The 13,063-nt window shown below is 44.3% G+C and overlaps 1 protein-coding gene across 3 annotated transcripts in view; it reads left to right on the forward strand.

Annotated features, from left to right (window-relative positions):
- The window catches only part of LOC115169883 (uncharacterized), a 17,540-nt gene continuing 4,477 nt past the window's right edge, over positions 1 to 13,063 (forward strand). For 2 of the 3 annotated variants that reach the window (XM_029725955.1, XM_029725956.1), the window contains exons 1-5: positions 1,607 to 1,864; positions 10,366 to 10,527; positions 10,894 to 11,091; positions 12,392 to 12,583; positions 12,681 to 12,773. In XM_029725955.1, coding sequence (XP_029581815.1) covers positions 1,679 to 1,864; positions 10,366 to 10,527; positions 10,894 to 11,091; positions 12,392 to 12,583; positions 12,681 to 12,773 — 831 coding nt within the window. In that variant the 5' untranslated portion in view covers positions 1,607 to 1,678. Of the gene's footprint in view, positions 333 to 1,606; positions 1,865 to 10,365; positions 10,528 to 10,893; positions 11,092 to 12,391; positions 12,584 to 12,680; positions 12,774 to 13,063 lie in introns of those variants that run through there. The other variant, XM_029725957.1, reaches the window with a different exon arrangement.

Consider the following 13,063-nt stretch of genomic DNA (forward strand, 5'->3'; position numbering starts at 1 on the left):
TACCGCGTCTCTGAACTCATCCAGTCTGAAGGGTCGACTCCCCCACGTGATGAAAAAGCAGCAACTGTACCTCTCAATGATGGAGTCGGAAGAGGCAAGGATAAATGGTCAAATTTAGGAGCAGCGCCAGTTTACTAAAAACAGAGTCGACCACGGTTATTTCAAGGTAGATAACCGAACTAGCCAAAGGGATCCCACCTTGTGCTCGGGATCGCAGCCAAGATCTAGTCGGGTACCTGGGGATGCGATGGGAGAGAGAGCACCGCAGAGATGATGCGTTTTATGCTGGATTGCTTGCGGACGCCAAGGCAACGGGCACCCTGCAGTGAGAGGTTGGTAACGATAATGATTAGGAAATGCATAGTTGACGAAAATCTCCTTGTAGACCTACGTACATTGACCCATCATCCATAATAGATTGAGTTCGTGTTCATTTCTGACCCATCTATGCAATTTCAGTAATATCATTTTTGAAGGGATGCTTTTTTATGAATGGCCAGTAAGAGGCAATAAAGCAGCGAGTGTTTCACCTCTTCTCAATGTACAGTAGCTGGTTTATGCATGCAATATTTTATATTTTAAACAGACAGCAATTGGTTAATTTAAAATTGACTGGAATTAATTAAATTCTAAAATGGAATTCTTGACCATCACGAAAATATTAATAGGACGCCATACATTTATAGTAGGCTAATGAATTGCCTTTTAACTGCACATTGTATTATTTTTTGCATACCTGCCATTTATGATGATATTTTATATAAGCCTACTGTATACTACATTAAAGAAAAGTTGCAGTGTAGAATTTGCATTGGGCCAAATGTTTAAACTCTTTCATAGAACTGTATTGTATTGAACTGCACAATTGGTGAGAGTCGTCAGGTGAGCCAATAGTGTTGCGTTAACACTGCAGTCCTATTTATATTACAGTCATTCTCAAATGAGGCTATTTTACTACAGCCCTCTGAGCCCTGAGATTTTCACCTGGCAGTCAGGCTTCAAATTGGAAAGTCACAGCACATAGGCATGGCCCATACTGCAGCTTGGAGAAAACAGTCATTGGCATAGAGAGACAGCGGGGTTAAGTGTAACACAGCACTGTGATATTAACTCTGCAATGACAGATACATTCGGTGTCATGGAAATGGTTAAGGAACAGCATGTCCTTGAGGAATGGCACATTCCCATTATTACTTCTGAGTGTTAACCTTTCACGGTGCTAAATCAGGTATGGGAGGAGGAGAATTACAGTGTGAGAAGAGTAGGAAGAGGTAGTTCATTCTCCTGTCAAGGATGGGCAAGCTTTTTATGTCTTCCCTGGAAATACAACTGCCCTTCTCTTTCATGTCCTCTCCTTCTCTCATCCCTCACTTCCCTCCCTCCCTCTCTGACTCATTCTCCATCTACACGCAATCCCTTTGCACATACTCAGTTGGTATATTCTCACTCTCTCTCTCCCCTTCTCCCTCCCTCTTTTGCTTCTTGGTGACCACACACACACACACACACACACACACACACACACACACACACACACACTCTCACACACACACACACACACACACACACACACACACACACACACACTCACACTCACACTCACACTCACACACGTGTTCACGGACAGCCTGCCTCTGGTTCCATATGCTATGTCTGTTTGACTGACATACTAAAGAGAATGGATGGAGTGGAGATGGAGGATGGGGAAGAGGGGAAGAGGGAAGAGGGAGGTGGAGATGGAGGAAAGGGAGGATGGTTAGGTGCAGCCCTCGTCAAACATTCCTGTCTTCTCTGCCGGTCCCCCAGGGACCAGGACTTTGTGGAACAGGACGAGGGTGTCATTCAGAAGACTGGAGAAATCAAAGTAAGACTGCACGTTTCTTATATTGTCATCTGTGTGTGTGTGTGTATGTGCATGTGTGTGTGTGTGTGTGTTTGAATGATTGTGTATGTGTGTGAGTGTGCTTGTGTGCGTTTGAATGTGTGTATGTGTGAATGTGTGTGCATGAGTCTGTGCATGTGCTCTCCTGTTTCACTGCTTAAGGTGGTTGATCAAGACACCTCCCACTGGACACAGATATCAGTTCAACGTCTAATTTTGATTTACATTTGGTTGAGTTGTCAACTAACGTGAATTCAATGTGAGATCAACAACAAATGTCACCATGTCATTGGATTTAGGTTAAAAAAACAAAATGACCTTACGTTGATGACATTTTGCAAATCCAGTTAGTTTCCCATGTTGATTCAACGTCATCACTTAGATTGTTTGGGTTGAAATGACGTGGAAACAACGTTGATTCAACAAGTTTTTGCCCAGGGGGATGGCTTTCAAATGGCACCACACATTTTATTAGTATTTTTTTATTTAACTAGGCAAGTCATTTAAGAACAAATTCTTATTTACAATGACGGCCTACCAAATCAAATTAAATCAAATTTTATTGGTCACATACACATGGTTAGCAGATGTTAATGCGAATGTAGCGAAATGCTTGTGCTTCTATTTCTGACTGTGCAGTAATATCTCACAAGTAATCTAACAATTTCCCAACAACTACCTAATACACACAAATCTAAAGGGGTGAAGGAGAATATGTACATATAAATATATGGATGAGTGATGGCCAAGCGGCATAGGCAAGGTGCAATAGATGGTATAAAATACAGTATATACATATGATATGAGTAGTGTAAGATGTGTAAACATTATTAAAGTGGCATTATTTAAATGGCATTGTTTAAAGTGACTAGTGATCCATTTATTAAAGTGACCAGTGATTGGGTCTCAATTTAGGCAGCAGCCTCTCTGAGTTAGTGATTGCTGTTTAGCAGTCTGATGGCCTTGAGATGTTTTTCAGTTTTTTCAGTTTTTGATGCACCTGTACTGATCTCGCCTTCTGGATGGTAGCGGTGTGAACAGGCAGTGGCTCAGGTGGTTGTTGTCCTTGATGATCTTTTTGGCCTTCCTGTGACATCGGGTGCTGTAGGTGTCATGAAGGGCAGGTAGTTTGCCCTCGGTGATGTGTTGTGCAGACTGCACCACCCTCTGGAGAGCCTTGCGGTGCAGTTGCTGTACCAGGCTGTGATACAGCCCAACAGGATGCTCTCGATTGTGCGTCCGTAAAAGTTTGTCAGGGTTTTGTGTGACAAGCCAAAGTTCTTCAGCCTCCTGAGGTTGAATAGGCACTGTTACGTCTTCTTCACCACACTGTCTGTGTGGGTGGACCATTTCAGTTTGTCTGTGATGTGTACGCCGAGGAACTTAAAACATTCCACCTTCTCCACTGCTGTCCCTTCGATATAGATAGGGGGGTGCTCCCTCTGATGCTTCCTGAAGTCCACGATCATCTGCTTTGTTTTGTTGACGTTGAGTGAGAAGTTGTTTTCCTGACACCACACTCCGAGTGCCCTCACCTCCTCCCTGTAGGCCGTCTCGTCGATGTTGGTAATCAACACTGTTGTGTCGTCTGCAAACTTTATGATTAAGTTGGAGGCATGCATGGCCACGCAGTCATGGGTGAACAAGGAGTACAGGAGGGGGCTGAGCACGCACCCTTGTGGGGCCCCGGTGTTGAGGGTCAGCGAAGTGGAGATGCTGTTTCCTACCTTCACCACCTGGGGGCGGCCCATCAGAGAGTCCAGGACCCAATTGCACAGGGCGGGGTTGAGACCCATGGCCTCCAGCTTGATGATGAGCTTGGAGGGTAGTATGGTGTTGAATGCTGAGCTGTAGTCAATGAACAGTATTCTTACATAGGTATTCCTCTTGTCCAGATGGGATAGGGCAGTGTGCAGTGTGATGGCGATTGCATCGTCTGTGGACCTGTTGGGGCGGTATGCAAACTGAAGTGGGTCTAGGGTGGCTGGTAAGGTGGAGGTGATATGATCCTTGACTAGTCTCTCAAAGCACTTCATGATGACAGAAGTGAGTGCTACGGGGTGGTAGTCATTTAGTTCAGTTATCTTTGCCTTCTTGGGTACAGGAACAGTGGTGGCCATCTTGAAGCATGTGGGGACAGCAGACTGGGACAGGGAGAGATTGAATATGTCCGTAAACACACCAGCCAGCTGGTCTGCGCATGCTCTGGGGACGCGGCTAGAGATGCCGTCTGGGCCAGCAGCCCTGCAAGGGTTAACACATTTAAAGATTTTACTCACGTCGGCCACGGAGAAGGAGTGGGAGGGCAGTCCTTGTTAGTGGGCCGCGACGGTGGCACTGTATTACTCTCAAGTCACTGGTACATCTAGTCACTGGTACATCCTGCTTGAGTTTCTGCCAATGAAACGGTAGGAGCAAGATGGCGTCGTGGTCGAATTTGCCGAAGGGAGGGCTTTGTAAGTATCGCAGAAGTTAGAGTAGCAGTGATTAAGTGTATTACCCCCGCGCGTAGTGTAATCATTATGCTGATAGAATTTAGGTAGCCTTGTTCTCAAATTTGCTTTGTTAAAATCCCCAGCTACAATAAATGCAGCCTCAGGATATATAGTTTCCAGTTTACATAGAGTCCAGTGAAGTTCCTTGAGGGCCGTCTTGGTGTCTGCTTGAGGGGGAATGTACACATCTGTGACGATAACTGTCGAGAATTCTTTTGGTAGGTAATATGGCTGGCATTTGATTGTAAGGAATTCTAGGTCGGGTGAGTAGAAGGACTTGAGTTCCTGTATGTTGTTATGATTACATCATAAGTCGTTTATCATGAAGCATACACCCCCAACCTTCCTCTTCCCAGAGAGGTGTTTATCTCTGTCGGCGCGATGCATGGAGAAGCCCGATGGCTTCATATCCCGAGAGAGCCATGTTTCCGTGAAACAGAGAATGTTACAATCTATGATGTCTCTCTGGAAGGCAACCCTACCCTCGAATTTCATCTACCTTGTTGTCAAGAGACTGGACATTGGCGAGTAGTATACTCCGGAGCGGTGGACGATGTGCACATCTACGGAGCCTGACCAGGAGGCCGCACCGTCTGCCCCTTCTGCGGCACCGTTGTTTTGGGTCGGCTTCTGGGATTAGATCCATTGTCTTGGGTGGTGGTCCAAACAGAGGATCTGCTTCGGGAAAGTCGTATTCCTGGTTGTAATGTTGGTAAGTTGACGTCGCTTTTATATCCAATAGTTCTTCCCGGCTGTATGTAATAAGACTTAAGATTTCCTGGGGTAACAATGTAAGAAATAATAGATAAAAAAAACAAAATACTGCATAGTTTCCTAAGGACTCGAAGTGAGGCGACCATCTCTGTCGGAGCCATCTTTACCCCGGCCAAACCCTAACCCTGGGTCAATTATGCGCTGCCCTATGGGATTCCCAATCACGGCCTGTTGTAATACAGACTGGAATCGAACCAGGGTCTGTAGTGACGCTCTAACACTGAGATGCAGTGCCTAAGACCGCTGCACAACTCGGGAGCCCTAAAACATGAGAATACAGTACTGTATGTAATATGTTTGTTAGCTGAGAGGCCTCTGTGTTGTTGTGTGATTCTGTGTATAAGGATTGGAAGGCGTGCCGAGATTAAAGTACAGGTATTTGTATTCCTTCGGGAAATCGGTAGCCTTTAATGAGCAGATTCCATTTTCCTTTACGCATCTCTTATTGCCAGTTTTTAGAGAAGGCTATCTTTGTATTTACAGAGCCAAATGCATACACAGTACCATCAGGCCATTAGAACACAGATCATATCTACTGGTGTTCTTCAGCATCATAGGAAAGACCATCATTATGTTAACTACTATACACTTTGAACGCTTTCAGTGCACCACTGCCTGCTGGGATGACATTGTGATGTATGATATTTTATTTTTGTAACCCAGCAACAACCTGGTATGGAGCTCTATATCCCCCGGCAACACCATTTCTCTAATTTCTGAGAGGTGGCCCAAAAACTGATTTCCTATCTCTCGGCTAGTGGTATTATTAAAAAAGATTATTGTTGCAGATGTCTATGCTACTGGGCCCGTATTAAAAAGATTATTGTTGCAGATGTCTATGCTACTGGGCCCGTATTAAAAAAGTATATTGTTGCAGATGTCTATGCTACTGGGACCGTATTAAAAATTATTATTGTTGCAGATGTCTATGCTACTGGGCCCGTATTAAAAAAGATTATTGTTGCAAATGTTTATGCTACTGGGCCCGTATTAAAAAATATTATTGTTGCAGATGTCTATGCTACTGGGCCCGTATTAAAAAAGCAGTGCTGATCTAGGATTAGGTAATTTATGAATACAGTCCCTGATCCACTGGGTTTTCTGATGTCAAATAGCTGCAACGTATTTGGTGTTTTTGGTATTTATTAGGATGCCCATTAGCCGTTGCAAAAGCATCAGCTACTCTTCCTGGGGTCCATATGAAACATGACATAATACATATTACAGAACATTATTTGTCAAGGACTGAAATACATACATTTAAAACATCACACATAGCCTACATATTAGTACATACACACAATATCTAGGTATAATACATAGTACAGTGCAAATTACAATACAATATATATAAATTACTACCTAAATGACTACCGACACGTAGCACTCACGTCTGTAGCCATGAAATGCTTTGAAAGGCTGGTCATGGCTCACATCAACACCATTATCCCAGAAACCCTAGACCCACTACAACTTGCATACCGCACCAACAGATCCACAGATGATGCAATCTCTATTGCACTCCACACTGCCCTTTCACACCTGGACAAAAGGACCACCTGTGTGAGAATGCTATTCATTGACTACAGCTCAGCGTTCAACACCATAGGCCTGCCATCCAGGACCTCTATACCAGGCAGTGTCAGGGGAAGGCCCTAAAAATTGTCAAAGACTCCAGCCACCCTAGTCATAGACTATTCTCTCTGCCTCCGCATGGCAAGCGGTACTGGAGCGCCAAGTCTAGGTCCAAGAGGCTCCTAAACAGCTTCTACCCCCAAGCCAAAAGACTCCTGAACAGCTAATCAAATGGCTACCCAGACTATTTACATAATGCTTTTAGTTTTTGAGATATTTAGCACCAGCCTATTGCTAGTTACCCATTCTAAAACTGACTGGAGCTCTATGTTAAGTGAATCATTTTTTTTTGGTTTACTGTTGCAGCCGACGTGTATACTGTTGAGTCATCAGTGTACATAGACACAGGCTTTATTCAAGGTCAGTGGAAGGTCATTTGTAAAACAGAAAACAATAATGGCCCTAGCCGGCTTTCCTGTGGTACACCACACACAACTGAATTAGCATGAGAGAGGCTTCCATTAACAAAAACACTCTGTGTTCTATTAGATAGGTAACTCTCAATCCATAATAAGGCAGAGGATGCAAATCCATAACACCTACAGTGGGGCAAAAAAGTATTTAGTCAGCCACCAATTGTGCAAGTTTTCCCACTTAAAAAGATGAGAGGCCTGTAATTTTCATCATAGGTACACTTCAACTATGACAGACAAAATGAGAAAGAAAAAAATCCTGAATATCACATTATAGGATTTTTAATGAATTTATTTGCAAATTCTGGTGGAAAATAAGTATTTGGTCAATAACAAAAGTTTATCTCAATACTTTGTTATATACCCTTTGTTGGCAATGACACAGGTCAAACGTTTTCTGTAAGTCTTCACAAGGTTTTCACACACTGTTGCTGGTATTTTGGCCCATTCCTCCATGCAGATCTCCTCTAGAGCAGTGATGTTTTGGGGCTGTCGCTGGGCAACACGGACTTTCAACTCCCTCCAAAGATTTTCTATGGGGTTGAGATCTGGAGACTGGCTAGGCCACTCCAGGACCTTGAAATGCTTCTTACGAAGCCACTCCTTCGTTGCCCGGGCGATGTGTTTGTGATCATTGTCATGCTGAAAGACCCAGCCACGTTTCATCTTCAATGCCCTTGCTGATGGAAGGAGGTTTTCACTCAAAATCTCACGATACATGGCCCCATTCATTCTTTCCTTTACATGGATCAGTCGTCCTGGTCCCTTTGCAGAAAAACAGCCCCAAAGCATGATGTTTCCACCCCCATGCTTCACAGTAGGTATGGTGTTCTTTGGATGCAACTCAGAATTCTTTGTCCTCCAAACACGACGAGTTGAGTTTTTACCAAAAAGTTATATTTTGGTTTCATCTGACCATATAACATTCTCCCAATCCTCTTCTGGATCATCCAAATGCTCTCTAGCAAACTTCAGACGGGCCTGGACATGTACTGGCTTAAGCAGGGGGACACGTCTGGCACTGCAGGATTTGAGTCCCTGGCGGCGTAGTGTGTTACTGATGGTAGGCTTTGTTACTTTGGTCCCAGCTCTCTGCAGGTCATTCACTAGGTCCCCCCGTGTGGTTCTGGGATTTTTGCTCACCGTTCTTGTGATCATTTTGACCCCACGGGGTAAGATCTTGCATGGAGCCCCAGATCGAGGGAGATTATCAGTGGTCTTGTATGTCTTCCATTTCCTAATAATTGCTCCCACAGTTGATTTCTTCAAACCAAGCTGCTTACCTATTGCAGATTCAGTCTTCCCAGCCTGGTGCAGGTCTCAATTTTGTTTCTGGTGTCCTTTGACAGCTCTTTGGTCTTGGCCATAGTGGAGTTTGGAGTGTGACTGTTTGAGGTTGTGGACAGGTGTCTTTTATACTGATAACAAGTTCAAACAGGTGCCATTAATACAGGTAACGAGTGGAGGACAGAGGAGCCTCTTAAAGAAGAAGTTACAGGTCTGTGAGAGCCAGAAATCTTGCTTGTTTGTAGGTGACCAAATACTTATTTTCCACCATAATTTGCAAATAAATTCATTTAAAATCCTACAATGTGATTTTCTGGAATTTTTAAAATATTTTTGTCTGTCATAGTTGACGTGTACCTATGATGAAAATTACAGGCCTCTATCATCTTTTTAAGTGGGAGAACTTGCACAATTGGTAGCTGACTAAATACTTTTTTGCCCCACTGTACGTTTAAAAAAAAAAATTTGTTATGATCAATGACATCAAAAGCTGCACTGAAGTCTAACAAAACAGCTCCCACAATCTTCTTACTATTAATTTCTTTCAGCCAATCATCAGTCAGTTGTGTCAGTGTTGAGTGCCCTTCCCTATAAGCATGCTGAAAGTCTGTTGTTAATTTGTTGTCTGTAAAATAACTTTGTATTTGATCAAACAGCATTTTTTACCACAAAGTCAGAGTGCAGAATGAACTGCTTCTACATGCATAGATTCATGATAGATGCATTGTACCATTGTGAAGGTTACTCAAGTGAATTAACTTCCCCTCATCCAAGATAGCAACTGACATTAAGTACATTTCAGATTTGGTTGGCAAGATAGCAAGTTGGCCTTAAATTGTCTCTGCGTCAGCTTGCTATCTGGGATAATGTCCCAAAATGATTACAACTTGATCCCCCGTTGTTAACTCTTAGGGCCTTGAGCAGAAGGGCTGAAATCCTTTCCAGACATTAACCAACTGTCAGGATGAGCTGTGCATATTGTGCCTGAGTGAAGCAGCTCTCTCTTGGTATATACAGGTCTAAGTCACTACAGTGAGATTTTCTCTCAGCTCTACTTCTTTCAGTAGTTATAAATATACTACATAGCTCTTTAGTCTTTAGTCTGAAAATAGAACCCTCAAAGTGTGACACGCCAGAGGTTGAAGTGTTGATGGTGCCTGTGAATATAAAGTGATTTATCCGCGTTAGTACAGCACGTTGTCATTCATAACACCTCTTATTGTAGTGTATCGAGAAGCTCATTATCAGAATGCTCATGCGTGTAGAGCCCTTGATACTCTTTAGGAAAGTCTGAAGTGCCTCTCTCTCTCTCTCTCTCTTTCTCGCACCCCCCCCCCTCTTGGCAGTTTTCCCCCCCGCCGGTTTATTTTCTAGTCATTCCTCTTTTTAGAATGGAGATCATGTTTGATACTGCTTTGTAAAATTAATGGAAAAGGATCGCCTCAAGTAAGCTTTATTTCTGCAGTGAAAGGGACTTTGCATAGTTGTCTGTCTCTAGCCTCTATTTCCTCAGCTTTTCAGTAACTACTGATATCTCTTCTCTCTCCCTCTCTCCCTCTCTATCTCTCCCTCTCTCTCTCTCTCTCCCTCTCTCCCTGTCTCTCTCTCTCCCCTCCCTCCTTTCTCTGTCTTTGCTGCCTCTACTCCATCTGCCCCTTGTTTTTTTAAACTCTCCTTCTTCTCTGTCTGTGTCTCTCTTTCTCTCTCCATTCCCTCTCTACATGTCCTTCTGTTCTTTCCATCCCTCCATTCTCTCACTACTCCAATTCTATCTGCCCCTGCTGTCCCTCCATCGCTCTCTCCTACCCTTCATCCCACCACTCCATCCATACTTCCATCCATCCCTCCCTCCACCTGCCTGTGTGTTCCACCCCACCAGGACCTGCAGGATGCAGTGCAGCAGGAAGTCATTGAGCTACAGGAGCAGCGGGGCGACCGCCAGGAACTGGAGGAGACCCTGGAGAAGCTGGAGCAGCACAGGGTGGAACTGGAGGAGCAACTCAAACTGACCAGGCTGGAGTGCGTCCAGGAGAGCCAGCAGGTCAGACACACACAGAGATGACAGCTGCTACGACTACTGTTACTGAATAAAACATAACAAATAACCGTTTTTATGCATGATGATCATTTCTATCAGTGAATGTTTATTGCATGTTTTGTAATTCTTATTCAGTCATCTATGCTATGATGGTGAGACACTGAACCATAAAGACATTTACCAACCATAGACAGACTTGGTTGGTTTGTGGTCAGTTCAGACCTCTTCTCCAATCTTCAAATGAATAAAGATTTTATTAATGAAAATGATTCTTGCTACCCTTCACGGCTCCGAAGTTAGGTCCCTCTGACTCTGCTGTCTACTCCTTCTCTCCTCCTCTGTCCCCTGTCCCTACTCTTCCCAATACAGATCCTGTCCTTGCAGGCGGAGGAGGTGGCCAGGGAGACAAAGGTGGAGGAGTATGAGCGGGAGCTGGCCAGGGCCAGGAGGAAACTCAAACAGCTGAAGATGGAGGTCAGAAAGGCCCAGGGGAAGGTGGAGGAGGCGGGTGAGCGCACCATTCCTCTGGAGGAGTCCATCAGCCAATCATACGAGGAGATTTTACAGGTGGGTATGTCTTTATATGTCCCACTCTGGCTATGAACTCAATGAATTGTACTTCGAAATGATTGCTATAGAAGCACTGGATTGATGACAGCATTCCGACAGGCTGGTCTTTCATGTATCCAGTCAATAATCCAGTCCTGCAGTTTTGAAAAGGGACAGTGGTCACAAAAGACAGCATACATGCCCTGGGCTATGGTCACAAGGGAGAGCATTCAAGAGAGCATTCAAGGTTGAAAAGCCCATTAAGTGAATTGGACCATGGCCTCAGATTTTTCCTGCCACTGCGTCTCCTGCTGTACTCCTCACATGGCAGCTGGAAGCCTGGTAGCAGTAGCTAATAAGATAGTCTCGCTTGCCAGGCTTCTAGGGTTCTCCTAGAATGCCAGGATGCAGAGTGAATATGAGAATATGGTATCACAGGAGGCTTGTGAGGGGAGGATGGCTCATAATAAATAATGGAATGGAGTGAATGGAATGGGATCAAACACATGGAAGCTATGTGTTTGATGTGTTTGATACCATTCCAGCCATTACTATGAGCCCGTCCTCCCAACCGCCTGTGTAATCAGGCTATATGCGTGTGTGATAGACTGGGGTTCAAACCCAGGTCTCCTGCGACTGTGTTAGCCCGCTGAGCTAAAGCTTCAGGTCTCAGGCAAAGGTACTCATTACAGGAGCATGGTTCCAAACCACCTCGGTTACATGACACTACTAATATAAAACGGTTCAGTCAGACCAGCAGGTGGTGGTGATTCTGTGTTATTTCAGTCCCCTGCTGACAGGTGATTCATGTGTAGCCTTCATCATGCCTCCAGTGTATTGATCTGTGTTGTCATGGCAGCTGCACCATGCAGACAAGCTCCAAACCCCCTGTGGAACTGGAAGGGTGAAGAGGCTGGTCACATTGATCCGTTATGTGTGCCATTAATCCTCCATGTTGATTTTTGCTCCTGTTAATCATACTGCGACTTTAGAGAAAAGCCTTCAAGTTGTAGTAGACCAATATTTAATATCAGCTGGATTTCTTTTGTTTGCTGATGTTTACCAGAGATCATTTTTTAAACAGATAACTGTCTGGTTGGTTCAGAGATTTAAAAAGGTCTGTGTTATTGGATAGACAAGCATAGTGTCTTTCACCAGCCGTGTGTCTGGTACTTAGGGCCAACCACTTGGCCTTCCCCGAGCCAAGTGGAGCATCTCGTCCTGTTCCGGGCAAAGCTAACACATATATAGACTTCTCTGAGATGTATCATATGTATTCGACGAATAGTGGCTTTCGTTGATGTCTGCTGTGGATTAGGAGGAGCAGACGTTCAGTACACTGAGGAGTGAGCGGACTGGAGATGCAACACTGCCAGACCACCAGCAAGTGGAGTCAAACGACACATCTCCCAGCAGCCTCAGGACAGAGGACGGAACTCTGGACGTACCCGATGTACCAGCCAGGTCATGGGGAAGGAGCCAATCACTGCCTGTCTACGCTGAAATCCTGGTATGTGTCATACAAATGGGTTTAAATCCCACATGATGTCCATCATAACCATACAATTTGGGATAGCTTGAATTTTGGCTATTCTCTCTTCTCACAGGCAAACCTTGGGTGCGCAGCTCGCGCTAAGGACGGATTGTCTTATACACAAGAAGAGGAGGAGGAGGAGACACCTGTACCAAGCACACCAAAGGTATGGCTACCAACTAAGTAAATTATTGTAAACCAATAATCTTTTGGAGAGACTGGCAAATGACTAAATTAATCTTTCACTGCACTGGGCTGTATCACGGTCACCCAGAGTGTTTCTTGGTAGTCTTAAACAAATCTACTTTGAAACGGAAGTATACACCTCACACACATGGTTGTGGACTTAAACAAAAGAAGACACCTGTACCATGTCAGATATACAGTTGAAATGTATTCCATTTTGAGTTTCAATCCCAAAATTACACTTTATGTACATCACAGAGGACTGAACTA

This window comes from Salmo trutta, chromosome 31 (assembly GCF_901001165.1).
Source record: "Salmo trutta chromosome 31, fSalTru1.1, whole genome shotgun sequence".
Taxonomy (NCBI): Eukaryota; Metazoa; Chordata; class Actinopteri; order Salmoniformes; family Salmonidae; genus Salmo; species Salmo trutta.